Source organism: Opisthocomus hoazin, chromosome 1 (genome assembly GCF_030867145.1).
Source record: "Opisthocomus hoazin isolate bOpiHoa1 chromosome 1, bOpiHoa1.hap1, whole genome shotgun sequence".
Taxonomy (NCBI): Eukaryota; Metazoa; Chordata; class Aves; order Opisthocomiformes; family Opisthocomidae; genus Opisthocomus; species Opisthocomus hoazin.
This window is the reverse complement of record NC_134414.1, coordinates 147,167,337-147,190,492: the sequence shown is the minus strand read 5'-3', so window position 1 is coordinate 147,190,492 and position 23,156 is coordinate 147,167,337. Positions and strand designations below refer to the sequence as shown.

General features: G+C 41.5%; 1 protein-coding gene across 9 annotated transcripts in view; it reads right to left on the bottom strand.

Moving 5' to 3' along the window:
* EPS8 (EGFR pathway substrate 8, signaling adaptor) overlaps window positions 1-23,156 on the bottom strand; it is a 147,480-nt gene that overhangs the window by 55,387 nt on the left and 68,937 nt on the right. For 8 of the 9 annotated variants that reach the window (XM_075440546.1, XM_075440564.1, XM_075440537.1 and 5 more), the window contains 2 exons: window positions 4,535-4,625; window positions 2,784-2,857 (listed from right to left, as the gene is read on the bottom strand). In XM_075440546.1, coding sequence (XP_075296661.1) covers window positions 2,784-2,857; window positions 4,535-4,596 — 136 coding nt within the window. In that variant the 5' untranslated portion in view covers window positions 4,597-4,625. Of the gene's footprint in view, window positions 1-2,783; window positions 2,858-4,534; window positions 4,626-6,501; window positions 6,522-23,156 lie in introns of those variants that run through there. The other variant, XM_075440568.1, reaches the window with a different exon arrangement.

Here is a 23,156-nt window from a genome sequence, read left to right as displayed (position 1 = left end):
TAATAATAATTTTTTGGTGTTTACTATGCTTGGAAGAAACTGAATTCAAGATCTTCACTTGTTAATATGCATGGATTGGTCCTTTAGCCCAAATTACATTCGAAAGTCTTCCAAGAAAAGGAAGTTCATCATGAACAAAGTTTGCTGCTAATATTACATTGTCTCATTTTTTCAAAAAAACAAAAATTCATCTATTTTACTTTTATGGTAAAATTATATATTTTTCCAATATATTATCAGTGAATCTATTAAATACATGAGCTTTATGTATTTACATTTAGAAAATGTACTTTTAATATACATGTACATAGTATAAAATATAAAAAAAAAGTCTGGTTTATAGGCTTTCAGTCTCATGGATCTCAAATAAAATTATTTAGCTATTAACTATAAATCAATTATAAATAAAGTATTTTATAATACGCATTTTTAACACATTTTAACAATTTCAGTTTCACTCAATTGCTTCCCACCCGCTTTGGGACAGTATGCACAAAACCCCCTAACATCACAAAGGAAGAAAAGACACACGTGGGATGCAGCAAAACTGATAAAATTTAAAAATATATAAGGGCCTTGAATTTGAGAAAGGTTTTAATTTTTTTTCCTTGTTTCTTTCCAGTTCATACATTTGATGATACTGACAGCCTAGCTTTTTATGCCTACAAAACAGAGCAGAAGCAGTAAAATGTGCAAACTCCTCTCTAAAAGCTGTGCCAATATATCCTTACTTGGAGCTCAGGGATAACTGAGTCTTCTATTTTATTTGGTTCCTGGCAACTGCAACTATAGTTTTGCAGCATAACTACTGAAGTGAACCAAGATCAACAATTCATTTTACAGGAGCCACCACGCAGCAGTTACATGGTGAGCATTTTCTATTCGTACTCGAAATCAATTCAGTATTTTGGAAGCAAAAGGCTGTTTATCATTATATACCTCAAATTTACTCACTTGTCCCCATCTTCTACTGCCATATGACTATCCCATGACATTGATAAGAAAAAGCTCAGAGAGGTATAATTTTAAAAGCCTACAGAGATTAAAGGACATGTTTAAGATGCTTACTGATACTGCCACACTGTTCAAACCATGTACTCTTTAAAAATTACAATGATGATGAAATCAAATGAAAAAGAAAAGCACAACGCTCTTATCCCATAAAGAAATAATCTGCTAAGCGTTTTTCACAATGTCTTTTGCTGGTTTCTGTAACCACCTACTATTTCTGTCACCAGGTGCAATCAGTTTGTTGAGTGAACCCATACAGGATGCACCAACCAATGTTTAAAATCATCACTTTAGAATTTTCCTCAGTTGCAGTTCCTGCCTTTAATCGTATGTTAAGTGACTGACTTTTGTAGCATACCACTAAAAAAGATAAATTTAAACTTAGAATTATTCACATGCAACGTCATTTTAAAATGACAAATGTTTCCAATGGTTTCTACTTCTGTCTTAGCTGATTTTTCCAGAAGTGGACCTTCACACTACTCTAGCACAGATCCTTCAGCCACCAAACCACAGTCAGTTTTTTGTTTTTTCAGACCACTCCTCTTTTCAGAAGTCACAATGTTAGGAGACCTCCCACCTCCTTCTTAGCCTTTTAGCCTCATGAATTTCAAAGAGTTCAAAAGCCAACAAGGCAACCAGCACAACAAAGTTGTTCTCGTGTGCTCACGGGTGAATACCCAAAGTCGAGGCCTGGAGGCTGTCCTTGCAAGGACAAAGTTAACACTGCTCTAATGCCACAAAGCATCCTGCCTTCACTACCCTAAGGCCCCAGGTCACTCCCAGCCATCACCCCACCCGAAAGAGGAGGGAGGAAAGATGAGTTACTACTAAGGACGTTGTGTTTACTAGCTACTGCTCTTTGAGCTTTCTGGTTTATTGACCTGCAGTAGAGGTGGTAGATGCAACAACGGAGAGCAGGCTGAGGTGCGAGGGATCCTCCACAGGACCAGGTTCTCACTGCAAACCTCATTTTTCCAGTCTTACCAGTTGCAGTGACTTTCAAAAGAGCATTTAACAACAGGCACAGATATACACAGCAGAACATCTCTTAGTTTCATCGCCACTTGTATTTCTACTACCAGCACAGCTATCAGCAGGATGTATTCACAGTGGAGGTGGATGACCAGGAAAGTGTGCAGTTTGGCTGGCAAGGAACACAACTGCATTCTGCTTCCACAGTGATCTGGGGCTAGGCCATGGGCTAGAGTAGTGTATACAGCCAAGACAAGTAGTAGCTGGTAAGTGCAACAATGGTGAAGCAATTATAAATAACATCACATTTGACAGACACAAAGCCTGTTGAAATAGCAGGCCAAATAGGGCTCCAAATCCGTTACATTAAATCTAATTTCCATGAAAAGCTTGTGACAAACCAGAATAATATTGTGAATTCCTTTTCTGCTAGCAGTGGATAGTTGGGGAGACAGGAGAAGACCAGGTCATGAATCAAACCTATAGCACAGCTGAATGCCTTCTCCCTGGTACATACTTCAGCTATGGGATCACTCTTAGTTTTGTGATAAATGCTTTATGCATTGCTGCCTTGAAAATCAGCAGGTGGGAGTTCTCTGCTTAGTAAATCATAAAAACATTTTCTAGCTAGCCTAGTTACTTTTAGTAGGAATAAAATCACTTTGTTCTTCAATTTTGTTTATACACACACACACGTGTATGTACATACAGTTTCAGATTTATATGCATATTTTCACCATGACATCAATATTTAAAAAATTTTAACATAAATGTTTAGAGACTTTATACCAGCTTACCATAAAGAGCTTTTGCACTTGTTCTTGAACTCTGCTCCCTCTCTGCCTGAGCAAACGCTGGGGAACCATAGCCACTGGAAGAAAACATTTTTGGTTAACTTCTGTATAGATGTATTTGCCACACAGAAACAGGCATTGAAAAAAACCCTCCCCTTATGTAGGATGACACGTACCTATGACGTTACTAATGGGAGGTAATGATACTGGATATTTGTTCTGCATTATGAATACAATGAAGCATGTTTCACTTAGGCTGGAAGCCCTCCTGAGTAATTTTTGTTGCATTAATACAACATCACGCAAATGCGGGTCTGGTATACACATAAATACCACTATAATGTAAGTAATCAATATCACTTAATAATAATAACAACAACAGAAACAATAATAAAGACTATGCCAAAGACCTGGTAGAATTTGGGTTTTTTTCCTGCATACCGAAGTGTTAATTTTTTTAAACAATTTTAACTCCTTTTCACAGAGACTTAAAAGGATATCATTGCCCACAACAAATGAAAAGAGAACCCAACTTCTTCTAGTGTAACAACAAGAATGAGTCATACGCAAACTCACTTTAAAGGGACAACAATATGAAAAGCAGATGACAGCACCGATGCTCTGCTCCATAGAGGAATAAATGTTCTTTGGCATCAGATGATGTCAGTTCTTCATCAGTGCTGTGAATGAGCCTCGTGCCATGCTTCTGACACAAGGACCATCCTCTTATCTCAGGCAAGGTAACACTTTCAGGTAACAATTGCTCTGTTCTATTTACCAGGAAACAATATTTTCTCACAGATGGAAACAGCAGCCTCATCCTTTATGCGTAAAAATGCATTGACTCAGAGCTAACCTTAAACATCTCAGGTGTATGAAGAGGTCTCTGAGTAATGTGGTAAGTATCTTATGGCTACAGCAATGTATTTTTCTGTTCCAGATGGTTCTATTCAGTAATAAAGCTTCACCCTTACACTAATACAAATTCAGTCAGATGATATCTGTCACTTTGGTTACGTGGTCTGGAAACTGCACCTTCTTTTACAGAAATGGCCTTTATATCATTCCTACGGGATCGAACAATTTGTGCTATTTTGGCTGGGATAGAGTTAATTTTTTCCATATTAGTTTGTACGGGACTATGTTTTGGATTTGTGCTGAAAACAGCGTTGATAACATAGGGATGTTTTTGTTACTGCTGAGCCGTGCTTACACAGAGTCAAGGCCTTTTCTGCTCCTCACACCACCAGCGAGGAGGCTGGGGGTGCACAAGAAGCTGGGAGGGGACACAGCCAGGACAGCTGACCCCAGCTGGCCAAAGGGATGTCCCACACCATTTGACGTCATGCTCAACATATACAGATGGGGGAAGAAGAATGAAGGGGGGGACATTCGGAGTCTTCCCAAGTAAACGTTACACGTGAAGGAGCCCTGCTTCCCTGGAGATGGCTGAACACCTGCCTGCCGATGGGAAGTCAGGAATGAATTCCTTGCTTTGCTTTGCTTGTCTGCGCAGCTTTTGCTTTACCTGCTAAACTGTCTTTATCTCAACCCAGGAGCTTTCTCACTTTTACTCTTCTGAGTCTCTCCCCCGACCCTCCTGGGGGGAAGTGAGCGAGCAGCTGTCTGTTGCTAAGTTGCCGGCTGGGGTTAAACTGTGACGTAATTATAGCCCTCTTAGAAATGAAAGCATAAATAAGAAAATAAAACAGGTTTTTTTGTCCATAAAAGGAAAATCAAAGGCATAACCTTACTTTGTTTGAGGAAAATAACTTCCATATCCACCGGGAGGGGTGTTCGATATATGTCCATTCATTCTTATCGTCACTTACTGAGGGAGACAATCTGGGAAAAGAAACAACAGCATATGGGTTAAGTCTCTTAAAAGTCGTAATATAAACCTAGTGAGAAAATTATGGCTGAAATGGGAAAGGAATTGCATCAACAAGCTCAGTTGTTATTATTTGCATCACGGTGATGCCTTAAAGACCTGTTATGGAACTTACTCCAGTTGCAATTTGATAGTTATTGCTTTAAATAATTTATAATTTAGTGAATAAAGCCATTATTATTGATACAATGGTCTTTAGGAAGAGCTTTAGAAATAAAAGGCTGACTAAACAAAGAAAAACATCTACTGCAGAAGTGAACAAGATGTTCTTAATGGTAGCTTTAATAGTCAAGCATCCTCGATTTTAACCCTCAGTTCATTCTTTCAAATGAAACTTTTTAAATGACCTTTTCAATACATATTCTATGAAACTTATCAGATGAATTGTTAGAAAGATGCATTATGAAAACAAAACACAATTGTTAGCACAAAAGGAAATTTGGTTAGCTTTTTTGGGACTAAAAAAAACCCCCCTCCTTTTTTTTTTTTTAGCAGCATTTAACATCCTGAAAGTTTGGCACAGCAAATGAAACCTCTCACATAACAGCAATACTGAAAAAGTTACGATGAAACAGTTAAGAGAATGTCTTCTCCCTTTAATAATGTACCTATTGAAGTTAAAAAGTTAAAATTGATTCTGGAAAGTGACTTTCATAAGCCTGTAAACAATTAACAAATCTCTACTCAAATTTACCATGGGCGATTACTCTTTCATTTATACATATATGAATAACACATATTCGAGTATTTCTCCACACCTCAGTCACTAAACAGAAGCAAGACCTCTTTCACCTCTGCGTATTAGTCAAAAGTATGTCAGATACAATTTGTACCTAAAAAAAGCTCCAGCTCCAAAGTAAGCACAACCTGCTTTGCTGTACTAGAGCCACCTTACAACCAGCTTATCTTTTGAATCACTAAGTCAACTTACGGCCTCACTTCAACTGTTCTCTTCCTGTTTTACAGAGAAGCGGCAGCTGCTTGACCTACAGTACATACCGTATTTTCTGTCCACACATGTTCTGCTACTTTCCTCCTTCACACAAAAATACAATCAAATTCTATTCTCAGCTCTCCAGTCTTCTGCCATTTCAATAGATGTACAAGCTCCTTTTGGTCTTCTGTACTAACAACCAAGTAACCTTTATACCTTTATGAGGAACACCTGACATCTCCTACCTGTGACATGGTTAGCAAAGCCAATAGAACCGAGTTGCCGAGTTGCATTGCTTACGTGCCAGATGTAATCACGTGCAAGCATGGCATTCCCTTTAGTGAGCACATACTTGGTAATTTGGCTTAGAATCTCTTTTGTTTGTTTGTTTGTTTTTCTTTTCGATATTTATTTGCTCCTTGCAAAATATCTTTACAGACACATCCATGTTTTATTTCCTTTTCTCCTGCACATCCCCATGAATATATCACACATCCGACTTGGTAGTCTGTTTGGCTGCTCTAAGCGACTTTTTATAGAGTGCCGTACTTAGCAGCTGTCTCCAATAAATTACTATCTGTGTCGAGTTCTGCTCAATTCATTAGTAATTACCAGCCTTGGGAAGCATCCTGAAATTGTCCCATGACTTGAAAGAATAAAAATATTCGTTTTCTCAGCAGAATTTGCCAGGTCATTGTGCACTCCTTGTTCTGTTTCAGTGACTGCGTGGACCAGAGCTATTCAGAGTGCGTAGCTCATGCTGACATGAAGATCTTTAACACTTCCTATCAACTATTAATTCTTATCATCTGCAACCATTGCTCAATTTTGCTACCCTGCTTAACAGTTTACCCTGTGATTAGCTTCCTAAGAGTGACCAGATCCAAAAAACTCACACAAATTATGTCCATTGCTTTTCAGTATCCCCTTACTTCCTCTACTACCTGGACAGGCTGGAGAGTTGGACAGAGAGGAATCTGATGAAATTCAACAAGGGCAAGTGCAGGGTCCTGCACCTGGGGAGGAACAACCCCATGCATCAGTACAGGCTTGGGGCAGACCTGCCGGAGAGTAGCTCTGTGGAGAGGGACCTGGGAGTGCTGGTGGATGACAGGTTAACCATGAGCCAGCAGTGTGCCCTGGTTGCCAAGAAGGCCAATGGGATCCTGGGATGCATTAAGAAGAGTGTGGCCAGCAGGTCGAGGGAGGTTCTCCTCCCCCTCTGCTCTGCCCTAGTGAGGCCCCATCCGGAGTACTGCGTCCAGTTCTGGGCTCCCCACTTCAAGAAAGATAAGGAGCTACTGGAGAGGGTCCAGCGGAGGGCTACAAGGATGACGAGGGGACTGGAGCATCTCTCTTATCAGGAAAGGCTGAGGGAGCTGGGCTTGTTCAGCCTGAAGAAGAGAAGGCTGCGAGGGGACCTTATAAATTCTTTACAAATATCTGAATGGTGGGTGTCAGGAGGATGAGGCCAGACTCTTTTCAGTGGTGCCCAGCAACAGGACAAGGGGCAATGGGCACAAACTGAAGCTTAGGAAGTTCCGTCTGAACATGAGGAAGAACTTCTTCCCTCTGAGGAGCACTGGAACAGACTGCCCAGGGAGGCTGTGGAGTCTCCTTCTCTGGAGATATTCAAGACCCGCCTGGACAAGTTCCTGTGCAGCCTGCTGTAGGTGACCCTGCTTTGGCAGGGGGATTGGACTAGATGACCCACAGAGGTCCCTTCCAACCCCGAACATTCTGCGATTCTGTGATTCCATACATGCTTTTATAAAGGTAACACTTACTTATTAATTCTATTTGCAATACCCTTTTATCGCTTGTAACTTTTTTCATAACTCTATTTCTATTTCTGCAACTATCTGTTTTCAAGTGAGATCTGGTAAAAAAAAAATTTTTTAGACTTCCTCAAAATTATTTCACTCTTCTGACATATACTTGATTCATTATTTGTACTCCACTTTTACAAAAGCGGTTAAACATATTTTAACTGGAAGGAATGTAATATATTAGAACTTCAAGCTTCAGTCTTTGAAGTCAGCATAGCACACTGAGTTTTAATGCAGCAATGAAGCTGAACAGCAGATTTTTACAGCAGGGGAAGAAACATCTCATGATTAAATACTTGCCCACTGTAAGGCATAACACAACTTAAGAGTAAATATAAAAAGCTTTAAGATTATATTTTGCACCAAGTGATAACGAAAATCCGAAGTCAGAAATTTTGTCTGTTCTTCAAAAAAAACCACAACAACCCAGCTTGTTTTGCCAAGTAAGCACAAAAGTTTTAGTGAGTTTTAGCTGATGTGCGAACAAAACACCACTTGCTATTTGATAGTTGAGTAAAGCCAACAATATTTCCTGTTTCTTATGCAATTTTCCACTCTTAAAAAAGCATCAAATGCTTTTGAAATGCCAAGAGAACTACTTTGACACGACACTTTCAAAAGGCTTGGTTCAAGAAAGCTCCCAAATATGAATACAAACAAACCTTTTACAGTCATTAGTTATAATTAGGCCAAAGATTTATAACAGCATCAAAACACTACTCCTAATTTCCCCAAATTATCAGGCAATTAAATCTCTTTCAACCTACATGTTTCTGAAAAAAAAAAAGTTAGGAAAACACTTTAAAATTTTTATTAAGGGCATGATGGAGAGAAGGGAAAAAACAGAAAAGTATAACAGAATGTGCAGTGCTTTGTTTCTTATTCCCTTACACAGCTTTCTTTGCTGTATTTCTCGTCTCAAATGCCCTTTTGTCTCTTACTACCAGTCCTGCAGCAAAAAGTCAGCCTGTGCACACTGCAAAACCATTGTCAGCCAGGAGTCTATTAATAAACTCCACTTCCTCTTTAATCTTCCCTTTCACCTCAGCCCAGCAGTTCACAGCAACATACACTGGTGTCCTAGACCTTCAGATAAACATGCTTCATAATTAACTGTATGATCCCTCTTTAATAGGTTCTGAAGTATCAACAGTTTACTTGTGAATATGCCCAAGAATGATCGTGTCTTTCTCAGGATCTTGAAAAGACATCACGCCTACTCGGAACAAGAAATACGCAGAAACAGGTAAACGAAATAAGAATTTAGAAGAAAAGAATAATAAGAAAATAGCTAAAATAAGAAGAAATAATAAGAGTAATATTAAGATGTTTCTCTTTAAATATATTAAAGTACTCTAGAATTCAAAACACTATGAAAATAGTTATAAAGAGGAAACTCCTGAAAAACAAATAAATACTAAATTATCTTCCCACAGTATCAGAAACGGAACAAAAAGAAATCCACCCAGGACGTTATTGCTGCCATCAGCTTTATTTCTGAAGGGGCTGTAGCATATTGATAGTAAGCAGCAATATAAATGACAAGGGTCCAGCCTTTATAACAGACAAACCATTTCTGAGACAGATATACTTTGATTCTTTAGCAGTCAACAGTTACAGGTGGTCCAATCCCAAATGTGGGGAGTATTATACTGGTATACAACATGATTACATCAGTCACAAATAGCAATTTAAAAAATGCCCAAATGCTAAAATACTCTTTGCCTTGCCCACCTTGTAGCACAGCAGCCTAATGAAAGCAATACAATCTATGTGCAACAACAAGCTGACACACTGACAACTCACATGCCCTGCCATTTCATTTCCTAGTAGGAGTTTGAAGGTAACAAAATCCCCCAATTTATTTCAAAAAAATCCCTTTTCTAGAAGGGCAGAGCTATCTCATTAAAGAAAACGAGATATTCCAGAGACTGATGCTCTTTCCCACTCATCCTGAATCAATCAGTCCCACGCAGCGACAGATCACAATATCAGATGGAAAAAAGAACAGCTTAATGCCATGGGCATTTTCAAAAGGATGCTGGGGGCAGGGAAGGGCAAGGGTTAAGGAGGGGAGGATGCAGGGGAAGGAAAAGGGAAGCCAAGAATGGCTGGAACAATAATTAATTACCGATTAAGAAAATGTTATTAGTAACAAGCAATTGTTATCACATGCCCCGAAACCCCCCGAGAATTCTTCCCCAGCTAGACAGCAGGCACAGGCTGTAACTCCAGCCTAAACATCAACCAGCGGACTACTGCAAAGTAAAGCTTCTCTGTAGCAGACTGGACAGCGGAGCAATGCCAGAAAAGGACATGCTTCTCCCACCCTTTCCCTTTTTAAAATATTACGGAACAATAAAGACAACAGAAAACCCCCAGATGTGTCCATGCTCCGCTGTAACTCACTACGCAACCAATAAAAATGCCTCTTACTGCTATTCCACAGCATTCAGTACCGCTGTTCTACAGAATTTAGAAAAACTATTTAACTTGCTGTGTGACTTCGTATTTTTCATTTGTTTCTTCATGAATCTCACCCTGTTCACCCCCAAAACACTCTTTCCTTCCTCATGCTAAATTTTTGAAGTTATTACTTTTAACCTCCTTGTTTCTCCACGCTGAGGTAATTTCTTTACTTATTCCTTATGTTCCTGTATTTTGGTGTCTTCTCCTCTTGTGTCTACCTTGTCGTTCTCACCCAACACTCTCCCATTTGTATCTTCACTCCTATTTGTACCTTCGCTCCAGCCACAGATTTAACAAACGGGAAACTCCTGACAGAAATAGGTCCAGCAGAGTCAGATGAAACGTTGCTGCTGCCCTCTGCCTCGGGACTCGCTTCAGACAACAACCAAGAGCAAACACGAGTCCTGCTGGCTGTGCAGCATCTTGCCTCACAACAAACACCAAGATGCACATGCATGCATAAGCACGTATGACTTCGGAAAAGATCTCTGGGGATTTTCCATCCTCGGTACATTGATATCAGAATTTCTCCGAGACAAACTGCTACCGGCAGCAGCTTTGTAGTGTAACGTTTTCTGTTTTCTATTAAGGGGACTGGAGCACCCAGAGGCTGGTCAAAAAGATGACAGCAAAAATCACACAGAAAATTGAAAGCTAGACCCTACAGATGATGCAGACAAAATGTTTGGACTTCATTCACCTCTGCTCTGGCTGTTGTCCCATTTCCCTCTTTCAAGCCACCCTGTCTTAATGACGGGGGGCCTGAAGCTTTCTGAGAAAGGAACAGGTACTCCAGCATACATTCCTGTGTCCAAGTGTCAGGACTTCAGAACAACACATTAATTCAATAGCCACAATAAAATAACTTTGAAAATGCTGTTACTTTCAGGTCTTCTCTGGATTCGGAGCAGTTGTCCAACATGGCCATTGGTGCTAACTACAATGCATCTTAGTTTCTACAAACCTGCATTGAGTTGCATCCTGTGTTTAGATTTTAGTGCCCACCCAAACAACCCTTCTGCTGGATGCAGCGTTAGCTAACGGGTTCCCGCTGAAGAAACCGGGGGAGCATGGGACTGGATGTCCCCCCATACCTCCTGAATTTCACTCCTTCCAAAAAGCTGAACTTCAACCCAGAATATTATTTACCTGTTTGCCTAAGGGGCCAGAGGGGTAAGAGCAATTCAGGAAACTGAAGACTGTGATAGACAACTGAATACGGCTCTGGCCAGGCAGGGACAACACCGCGTGACAGGGGACACAGCATTGCCCAGGGGGAAAGATTTGTAAGTGTGTTCACCTCCAACTCCAGAAAGCAGTGCAGCAGAGGAGCTCAACCAACTTTTTCCAGTTTCAAAAAGTGTTTTGATTTTCACTGACACTTTCTGAAATCTAATATTTTTCCTCAGTCCTTCAGTAGGAGTACATTACATTCATCAGCACTACTCTTTTCAGCAGGAGGGACAGAATAAACTTACGAAGAAAAATCGATGACAAAATTATCAATCAAAGTAGGAGTCCAGAAGAGTCTTCAGAGCAACAACTGTTACTAAAAGAGAAGCTTTCTGTTGGGAAAACTAATAAGATAAAAAATACCCTTTAAATCTTCTTGTTCCTACTATAATACTTCCCAGCGATTCACTGTTCAGGAAATATTCTAACAATACAATTAAGATAGGTATCTTTCATTTTGAGAAAGGGGAGAAATATGAACATGAACAGGAAGAACTGAATGAATAAACTTCAGATAGATCCTGTTCATAGCTTTAGTTTTTATTATTGTCACGCTAATAAAGATCCTGCTTGAAAACAGGTTCTTATTCTGGCACGGCAACCTATTTCCATTCACTTCATTCAGGTCTGGGCCATGATTTAAAGTTAACCATATTGAAAGAAAATAAAACAGCTTTACAGATACAAAAGCTTCAAAGACTTAAAAGCCCCATTGTAACAAAGGAACATTAATAAATATGCCAAGCACTAAAGCCACCACTCACTGCTATTTTAATTAGAGAATTAACCACCTCATCTAAAGTGAGATGAGTATTAATTACCAAGTTCAGGATAATTATGCAGGCCTTGCAGAAAGTATCACCACAGCTGGAAGACCAGTATCTTGTTTAAAAGAAAATAAAGAAAGAAAAAAACAAAAACAAAAATCCCAAACAAAAAAACCTTCCACACCTACAGAAGAACAGTCTAAAGAGGAAGGTGTCCATGGCACATTAAGGAATTTGTAGAATGAGGTAGAAAAACGGATTATGATGTTCCACAAAAATCAGTGTCTTTGGTAAGTCTACCTTAAGTATTTGAAGAGGATCAATGAAGAAACTCTTCCAATGGAATAAGTCATGGATTTAGAGAGCCACTGGTACACTGCACCAGAGACGCCTTTGGCACGTCATCTACAGCACCCAGGAATCCCTGTGTACCCCTGTGGACTCACACAAAGGACACTGGGGGAAAACATTTCCCACGGGACCAGTCCCAGCACCATCACTAACTTCTCCCTTCCAGTGTCCAAGAACAGCTATAAGACAGTTGCAAGAGAGAAAGATAAGAACTAAAAATCTATTTGAGTTTAAGATTTATTGAAATTCAGAGCAGTTGTTCTTGATTCACACTTGACTTTGAAGGCTACTGTTTTTATTTCAGACCTGAGGAAGGGCCCAGGTGCCCAGAAAGTGTCTACTTCCCCACCCCTGACAAGTAAAGTAGTGAGCTAGCAAAGAATACTATTTGTACTGACAAATCCTAATCCCAACATGGGTACAACAGTGCACTCCATATCTCCACCTGAAGAGAGATGTACAACAATTTGTTCTGGTTTAGGTTTTCGGTGGTTTGGCTGTTTACTTTTTTTAAAAACAACAACGACAACAACACCCCAAAACTGACTTAGAACCACTGACTGGTGAACGCAGCTGACCTAGCACAGATATCACAGTTTTCTTTCTCTTCTTCACGCTGTCTGATTTTTTTCATTTCTTCCTTTTATTCCTTGTTACATCATACTTCAAACAAGATCATTAGATTTCAAGAGGGCACTCCAGACACTGATTTGAAAGTCAGCTTGCAGTGTACAGCCAAGAAGCCATCAATTTGACTTCAGAGAACTTAAATACAATATTATCATACTAGCATGCATGTTTACATGGGCCAGCAGAAAACTCAGTAAGAAATCATGTGTAAAGGGTGCTTCTTTCCAGATGCCACATGAGCATGCTTCCCACCACCCTGAAGACACCACATGTCAACAAGATAAAGAAATTTGGATGTACTTTTCCTTTCACATTGAAAATAGGCCATGAGTGTAGCTGATGAACTACTTCTGAACAGTTTCTTGCACTGAAATGCTTGTGAAAATGCTAAGCAATTGTAAGACTTACTGTAGTGGCACTGCAAGTATACAAAAATGAACAAGATAATGCCTTCAGGTGTTGTATGTTGTTGTTTTAGATAGAGTTTTCCTCTCAGTCTGGCCAAAAAATAAGTGAACTCCCAGCGTAGTTAAAATACTGCTTGCTGCTGCAAGTTGACTAAATGAAACTGGCTTCACCACCTATCCACGTCCACTTGCAAGCTTAATAGCTGTGTCATGACACTGACGTTATTAAAAATGGCATGGTGGAGTCCATAACAAAAACCGAACTGAAACTATATAATGACATACTCCAGCCAGACTATTAAAATTAACATGGAGGAGGCGGACGAAAAAGGAGGACCAATGCCTCGCTAAATTAGTTTAATAGAACTGTGGCAAGATCCAATTCTAGTTTTCACAAACTTACTTTCTTCAGTTTTGGTGAAGTTGCTGTATTAGCTTTTATCCCATAGGCCTTGAAGCCAGACATCGACACTGCAGTTACTGCGGTCTCAGACCTGGCAACAGAAGACTCCCATTACAAGGCTTTCTTACTGCTCCCTACTTAAACTTTCACTTTAGCCCTATTCAGGGGAAAAAAAAAAAAAAAAAAAAAGAAAAAAGCCAAAAAGCCAAACACAAAAACCGACACACCTAACATCTATTCTTATTTATTCTTAACATGGCAACACACAGAATAAGTCAGGACAAAGGCCCATTTCCATTAAAATCCATCAGCTAGTTACTTAAAAAAACCAATTCCTAGGTCAGCAGTAGGTTACGATCTTGAATTAAACAAGACAAAAAAAAAGTTGAGTAGGAGCCATATCCACTGGTTTCCTGATTCTCTTAAACACCCGAGCTCCATACTATTGTGCACCATCCTTTGATGGTATCCTTTGACGATACAGCCCCAGCATCATTCATGATATCTTGATCTCTTCCACGAATAAAGTGCTCTGAATGCCAATTCACACAAGTCTGAAAAGCCTCAAACTTCACTATAAGAAGGGTTCATACTCTGTAATAAGAATGAACAAATATGTAAGATTTAAAAGTTATGGAACAGAACACACAAATTAGTACTGCTGAACGGTAAAGTAAGCTCACAGTAAAGCTCAACAGCAAAACTAAAACTGTTCTTTTTAAACATAATAAATGAGCTATTCTAATAATGCTGATTAACTCTTCAAACTGGAAGGAAACTTTACTTTTTCATTTTTTTCCCCTTTTACCTGAAATACTTTTTTGACACTAATCAGACAATCTAAAATCATTTCCCATCCCACAGCAGAGCGCAGTAATGTAAAGATATGAGAAGAGCCGTGTGACTTGTTCGCTTGAACGGAATTGTGAAGTCCAATGGCCAGTCCCTCCCTACAGCATTTCCCCGGCGCTTTTCCTTCTGAACCAAGAACCTGAAACAACAGACCTCAAGGACAACTTCCCTCACCTAGGGTTAGAAACAGGCTTGTGACTGTGCAGCAAGACGCATGACCTTCAACACAGCCTAGGCAGTTGTCAGCACTTCCAGACACGCAATAACTCACTTGCATCCAAACATCAGTTGGAGATGCTTGTCTGGGTCATCAAAAAATCTCAAACATCAATTTTTGCTTGCATTAATGCACACATAACCCAAAGAGACTATCTTGCAATTCAGCAAGTAAACAAAAGGCGCTATCTTCAACATCTAAGCATGACTGCTCAGTCCACACTAGGGCTACAATTATTCAGCACAAAGCGATTCAAGTGTAAAAGAACGTCGGGAACTGAGGTCACAGCCGCATGAAGTCACACCCTGCCGTGGTATTAACCGTGCACTTCCGTAACTCAGCATTTGTATCATGGAAGAAAAACAGACTGAAGAACAACAGATTCCATAATTTGTGGGAAGAAAATTAATTTCAGCTTTCGGCATTTCATGTCTCCGATTTTCTAGTCTCATTTACTTTTGCCTCTCCATACATACACAATTTTCTCCTCCACCAATCTGGGCAGAGCCCTTCCTCTACATGCCTTACAAAAATGAACACATACGTTCAACTAATGAAAAATTTTTGAGTTTATTTTTTTTTACATCACCTGATCAAATGCAGAAATGTGAATTTTTTTCCAAATCAACTATGAAATTCACATTCCCAAAAGCAGTTTCTGATGTGAATGCCAAGGCTTGGCAAGTTACAGGTTTGACTTTTAGAAGCAAAAGTATACACTTTTTAAAATTTCAATGCCCTTATAATCACATACTAGGTTTCCAGCAAACATCCAGCAATTAAAAAATACAAAATTAGAAGCCTTATAAAAGACAAATTATACTCAGTGCATAATGATTTTGGCTCCAATTTCTTCTAATTGTGGAGTTTGAATTTTCACATATCACAAGAAAATTTTGTCTGGGAATTTGTTATTGCTGGTTACCAAGCCAAATTTAACAAGCTATCACTAGGAAGAGATTCTGAACTACTGCAACCAGGTAATTTATTGCAATTTGCTGATTCATTGAATTGAAAACATTTTGTTGAGGCATTTCCAATAGCAATTTTTTTTTAAACTGATGTCAGATAGGTTCCCAATGGAAACCTCAGTCTGGGATGGGAGCCCAACATACCCTGCTCCCAGGAAACCTCAGGGCAGCTCTATTTTTTTGAAGATTCTCACAGGTTTTGAAGGAAGATAACTTTCAAAAATCTTCCAGAATATGGAATTACTGTTCTCCCCTCAGTTCTTTTATTAGAAATAAGCATGTGTGAAGTAAATGTGCATGGGAAGCTGGAGGAGAGAAAGGGAAGGAGCTAAGAAAGCCATATGTGGTAACGCTTTTTGATCTTTTCCTGCTTGGAGGGGTGATGGGTGAGGTTGGGGAAATTTGAGTGCACCATTCGTTTCCATGCACTTCAAGGATTGTTCTAGACCTGATTCTACTGATCTTAACACGAACTAAGAAATACCCTCTAAAATCTTTTTCAAAGATATGATTATCCTCCTAGAGAGCTAAGAAAGAATTAAATCATCTCTTTACCTTTCAAGATGTGTCATACATTACAGGGATCTTCTACAAATGATAGTCATTGGACATACTATAGTTTGGTTAGTGTTTTCTTTGTTGTCTTCTCTCCCCCTTTCCCCCTCCAAAAAGCATATTTGGACCACTCTGTATCTCTCTGGTACTTCTAATACATGACTTCGAACAGAACTGTCAGACTTCACAAGCTGCTTGACTTTCAACAGCAATAGTACTACTACAAAGTGAGTTACACCTTCAATTGGAATAAGAAGGATTACCCATGGACATAGTCCTGAAAACAATGAATGTTATCTTAATAACTATTTTCCATAAGGCCCTTATCCTGCTGGTTATACCCATGTTGCTAGAAAACACGTTAGAGCCCTGCAAGAGATGCTAGAGAGAAGGCATCCGCAGAAGATTTCTGAAGGATGAAGGCCTCCATAAACAGAGCTTTCGCCTACATTGTGGGCAACTAAGAAAACCTGTTCACTATAAAACTTTACCAGCTCCTCATTAATGAATAAATTTTGTTTACAGAGCTCTGAGTTGCCTATACTGTTAAACGTTTGATGAGACTGAGAAGGATATTTTTCCCTTTTCCAGAAGGCACACTAGATAAACTTTAAACTTGTACCCAGTTTCAAAGGAAAAATATTTGTCCTACACAAAGCCTCCATTCAGAGTCCCTGTTTTTATTACAGCAAGAAAAATAGCTGTGCCCTGCATTTGTTCATGTATGCCAATAAAAGCACATTGGATTAGAGCCAGCACTTCTAGCAAGTACCCAAAGACTTCTGAAATCCTATGAAAAGCAGAACTCTTTTTTCTCATCTTATCCTTTTTCTATTTGCTATTCCCAGTACTTCTTACTTGTTTTCATTACGTCTGTCTTTATATTACTGTAAGAAGCAACTAAAAGAGGAAAATAAGATTAATGAATAAAAGCAACGCTTTTAAAAAAGCTCTTTTATAAAAAAAAAATCTTTCAATTATCTTTAGACAATGTTTAAAGCCTTTTGAACTCCACTCTAATTAAAATGACAAGAGACTAAAGCATATTCACGGTTTAGAGGTATCAAGAATCCAGAAACATACTGACTAAGATACTTAGGAACCTATGTTTTCTGCAGGACTTTGATCAAGATGCTTGCTGTTTAACCTAGGGCAGATCCAAGGTATAAGAGAACATGGAGAAAATTATTGGAAAGTTATTCAGATCATAGTGGGATTTACCATGCACATGTGCTTCCCCAAAACCCAATGTTTTTCTAAACAATTTCACAAACAATCACAGAAAATTGAGCTGAAAAGGAAAGAAGTCTTCTCCCATCCTCAAGGCATAAGCAACTGTGCCAGGTGCTTTCCAAAAGGTTTCTGCCCAATCTCTTCCCTGGGTTACCAGTGAGAGGGGTTAAAAACCAAGCCTGGGGAAAACAATGGGCTCATTAGCCTTACTCTGAACAAGTTTTCCTCAATAAGTAATCTAAACCATTGTTGCAATTTAAACTCACTTGATACTGCTTCTATCCACAGTACACCCAAGAAATACATTAGGTTCTTAATTTTAGAAAAAGAAAAAAATATAACAATAACATGCATCCAATCAGTGTTAAAATGGGCTTATAGAAACATCCTGTTCCTCCGTTTTGTTTGATTAAGAATAGTCGGCTTACTGCTACCTCCGCTCTCGTGTATAACTTCTCACTCCTATCAAGACTGCAATAGGCCTGCAAGGATCTCATCTCCTGCATATCATCTCGTCTGTTTTTCCAGCTAAGCAATCCAAAGTAAGCAGACGTCAACTTCTATTTTCCCATAGGAGCCCACAAGGCAAATTTCAGGGGGAACAATATTACAGTTACTTCATCTATATATTATCTTTCATTATTTCAGTGTTTTTCTAAACCGTATCCCCTTGCTTCTTCAACTTTGTATAACCTCTTCTCTTTCCTCATATTGTTTAATTCAGCCTTCTGCTTTTCTCCTCCTTTTCCTTTTGTCATGCACATCTACAGCAGGCTTTCTGAAACACAGTAATTCAAGAAAAAATAATCCAATTGCAGCCTCAGAAAGAGTTCTCGCTGTTGTCCAAGGACTAAGACAGGAACTCAGTTTGCCAGCTGCATTGTGACTGTCCTTCATCTCCTGTCTGATTGGGTTGGGTGACCAAGGAGATAATTAACACTGACAGTCGTAAATACTGCCTTTCCCAATGGAGGTAGCAAAAGCATTAGAGGTAGGATTTTTCTGTGAATGGATGTGGTAATTTATGTTTCCCAGCTACTGAATTAAGCTTTCTGAAAACTCGCAGTCATTCACAGATAGATTTAGGTGAAACGGCAGAATCAATTACTGCTATAATTGCCTATACCCTCTTTCTGCCTTTACAAGGATGCAAAAATGTGACATAAAAATCTCAGCTTCTGTCAGGTAGCCAGAGTTTGAAATCCAGCACAGAAGAGCGATCTGCAACTTGCAGGGGTTGACATTATGACCCATATAAGACTTAGCACGGGGAAAAGACAGTTTACTGTGACAGCAGGAAGGCTGTCGGATGCTCCGTCTTTGTCCACCCACAAACAGCTTAGTCCCCAGGCTATCCACACTTGGGTCACATTCTAAAAATTCTTGCCACAAACTAAGGAGGTAACTCTTAAGAGACTCCCTACCCAAACTGGTACTTTGCAAAAAGCTTGCTGACCAGGGGCCTGCTCTTGTGTTCCTCAGCCACTTTCTTACAATCAAAGAAACAGACGTAAATGGCTTTTAAAATCTTCTGTTCTCTACAGACTGGTCTTTACCCCAACACCAGGTATCCACATGTTGCTTCACCAACGTGCTAACCTTGTTTTATTGCAAAAAGAGGCCACAATACGATGGGAAACCTCCACAGAGTGCAGTCAGCAGTGCAGACCAGTGAGGATTTTGCATCAGAGGTGCCACGTCTCCTGCTGCTGCAGTTTGCAGCTGAATGCTGTCGGCCAGATGGCAAGACAGCAGCCGCACCTGGTGCCACTGAGTCTCCTCCAGCCTGGTCTGAAACACTGTGTTTTGTCCCCTGTTTCCACAAGTCAGAGAGGTGCAGCCTACTGCTCGAGTAGTACAAGCTTCTTTGGTCCCTGTCCCGATTGCCCATCACACAGCAAAATGGCCCCGGGGCTACAGCTGCTCAGGTGCAGCGAGGACTTGGGTGAGGGCAGACCTTCAGTCACACCCCAAGCTGGTCTTTCAGCAGCAGCCTGCCTCATGTTGTGCTCAGCACACTGTTCAGCCCTGCGAAGATGTTTTTGTAAATACCCAAGTAACAGCTGGTCATGGCCTGCCAAAACCTCTCCCAAGGCAGAGCTGCCCCACCTCTCAGCACCACGCTTCTTTTCCCCAACCTCTGTCGCTATGGCTGCAAGACTTGAGGGCCCCCAGGCAGCTGCTCTGGCATCCCACTGATCAACCCTCTCCAGAAACGACCCTGCGGGCCACCCACCTCGGGGATGTCATGGCTGTTTACCTCTTCAGCCACACAGGAGGACCGGTGAGAGTGAAGCCATTAATTGGGCTGTTGCATTGCGTGGTGGGAACATAGAGCTCACTGCATCATGTGCTGCCCATGCATACCAAGGTCAATAATCCCAGCCAAAGACACTGGCACAATTAATATCTGGCCAAGCTGGCCAAGTACGGCTGGAGTCCAGAGCACTGAAGGTGACATTTAGGCAAAATACATATCCAAAGAAATTTGCTTCCGTTGCCATTATTCAGCTTTGTGACTCAGTTCTCTGAGCTTATGTAAATCTCAGCCAGTGCCAGCCTCTCAAGCGATGTTAATGGGAGATATATGCACCCATTTTCTCTAAACTAAGTTAGGAAAACATAATGAGATCGCTGCTCTAATCAGATCAGGGAGGTGAAGGATTACAGAAATTAGAACGGGAGAAGGCCATTGGTTTCAGCCCCCTTTTCCTGCTACAAGATGTCCTCCTAGGCATGAGCTTTCCAGTTTTACTCCTGGAGCAGCACCTCTTCAAAATCTTACACCCAAATGAAAAAAAAATGCAGATGAGACAAGAGAGTCCTTCTGCCAGCCGAAACATAGTGCTGAGAGTACAACGGTGCTGCCCGTCCCCTCCTGCAATGCTTGCACCACACTACTGTCACCCAGGAGTTTCTCTTGTACCTTAGGAGGGGCCCTCAGTTTGGATTCTCACACCTGGCTAGCGGAAAGGTACGCTGAGTTTCAGCTGACAGCCTTGAGACTTACCAAAACCCATGGTCGTTTACAGTAAATTCTGAGAATTTATTGTCCAGCGATGGGGAGAAAGCTCACACTCTTTTAGGCTCAAACAAAAGCACTTGCAGGCAATAGTCTCAGAATCCTCAGAATTATCAGTTACCCCATGCTCAGGATTGGCGCACCCCGCTGAGCAAGAAATCTAGCAAAGGAGGCAGAAGATGAGATGCACATGGATGAGCAAGGAGCTTTTGTGGAAAGAGGGACAGGCCACTTGGGAGGAATACAGGAATGTTGTCAGAGCATGCAGGGCTGCAACAAGAAAGGTTAAGTTCCACCTGGAATTAAATCTGGCAAGGGATGTCAAGACAACAAGAAGGGCTTCTTCAAGTACATCAGCAGCAAATGGAACACTAGGGAAAATGTGGGGCCACTCCTGGAAGAGGTGGGTGTCCTGGTGACGGAGGATGCAGAGAAAGCAGACTTACTGAATGCCTTCCTTGCTTCAGTCTTTAGTGCTAAGGCTGGCCCTCAGGAATCCCAGGCCCTGGAGATAAGAGAGGAAGCCTGCAGAAAGGGTGACCTTCCCTTGGTCGAGGAGGACTGTGTGAGAGATCATTTAAGCAAAATGGACACCCACAAATCCATGGGCCCCAATGGAATGCACCCACGAGTGCTGAGAGAGCTGGCAGATGTCATTGCAGAGCCATTCTCCATCATCTTGGAAAGGTCCTGGAGGACAGGAGAGGTGCCCGAGGACTGAAGAAAAGCCAATGTCACTCCAATCTTCAAAAAGGCAAGAAGGAGGACCCAAGGAACTACAGGCCAGTCAGCCTCAGCTCCATCCCGGGAAAGGTGATGGAGCAGCTCATCCTGGAGGTCATCATCAAGCAAGTGGAGGAAAAGAAGGTTATCAGGAGTAGTCAGCATGGATTCACCAAGGGGAAATCATGCTTGACCAACCAGATAGCTTTCTACGATGGCATGACCAGCTGGGTAGACGAGGGGAGAGCAGCGAATGTTGTCTACCCTGACTTAAGCAAGGATTTTGGCACTGTCTTCCATAGCACCCTCATAGGCAAGCTCACGAAGTCTGGACTAGGCAAGTAGACAGTGAGTTGGATTGAGAACTGGCTGAATGGCAGAACTCAGAGGGTTGTCATCAGCGGCACTGAGTCTAGTTGGAGGCCTGTAACTAGTGGTGTCCCCTGGCGTCAGTACTGGGCCCAGTCTTGTTGAACTTCTTCATCAATGACCTGGATGAAGGGACAGAGCGTACCCTCAGCAAGTTTGCTGATGACACAAAACTGGGAGGAGTGATGGATACACCAGAAGGCTGTGTTGCCATCCAGCAAGACCTAGACGGGCTGGAGAGTTGGGCAGAGAGGAATCTAATGAAATTCAACAAGGGCAAGTGCAGGGTCCTGCACCTGGGGAGGAACAACCCCATGCACCAGTACAGGCTTGGGATGGACCTGCTGGAGAGTAGCTCTGTGGAGAGGGACCTGGGAGTGCTGGTGGATGACAAGTCGACCATGAGCCAGCAGTGTGGCCTGGCTGCCAAGAAGGCCAATGGGATCCTGGGATGCATTAGGAGGAGTGTGGCCAGCAGATTGAGGGAGGTTCTCCTTACCCTCTACTCTGCCCTAGTGAGGCCCCATCCGGAGTACTGCGTCCAGTTCTGGGCTCCCCAGTTCAAGAAAGATGAGGAGCTACTGGAGAGAGTGCAGCGGAGGGCTATGAGGATGATGAGGGGACTGGAGCATCTGTCCTATGAAGAGAGGTTGAGGGAGCTGGGCTTGTTTAGCCTGGAGAAAGCTGAGAGGGGACCTTATAAATGTTTATAAATATCTGAAGGTTGGGTGTCAGGAGGACAGGGCCAGACTCTTTTCAGTGGTGCCCAGCGACAGGACAAGGGGCAGCGGGCACAAACTGAAGCAAAGGAAGTTCCATCCGAACATGAGGAAGAACTTCTTCCCTCTGAGGGTGATGGAGAACTGGAACAGGCTGCCCAGAGGGGTTGTGGATTCTCCTTCTCTGGAGATATTCAAAACCCACCTGGATAAGGTCCTGTGCAATCCATTCTAGGTGACCCTACTTTGGCAGGTGGGTTGGACCAGATGATCCCCCCAAGTCCCTTCCAACCCCTGTTACCCTCCTCATCCTCGTTGCCTCTTTTCCCAGTGAAGAGCACGTATAGCTCAGTTTAGAAAAAGTTCCCAGAATATTTGTATGCTTCTGCAAGGAAGATATTAGAAAATTATTGATTTTGGGGATTGAGGGGATCCATTATTCTACAAGCAAGGAAATACCAGCACATGTCCTAACAACTTCTCCTGCTGTCCAGATCAATCGGGGACACCAGGGGCTCCCGTGTAGTTCACTCCTGCCAAGTTTTATCATTGCTTAGCAGATGGCTACTTCTCATCATGCACAGGGCTTTCCCCTCCCTGGCACTGAACGGTTTCACGTCAGCAAGAAGCAGAGGCACCGGTCTGCCAGGCTTTGCAGCCAGCTCCCTTCACACCTGCACCTTCAACAGCGTGGCCCCTCTCTTGCTGAGGCTTTGTGCGATCTGGAAGCTCAAGAGATGCTAAACATCCACTTTCCTTTTAATCACGAGCAGCAGCAGCATCGGAGCCCTAACGCACGCA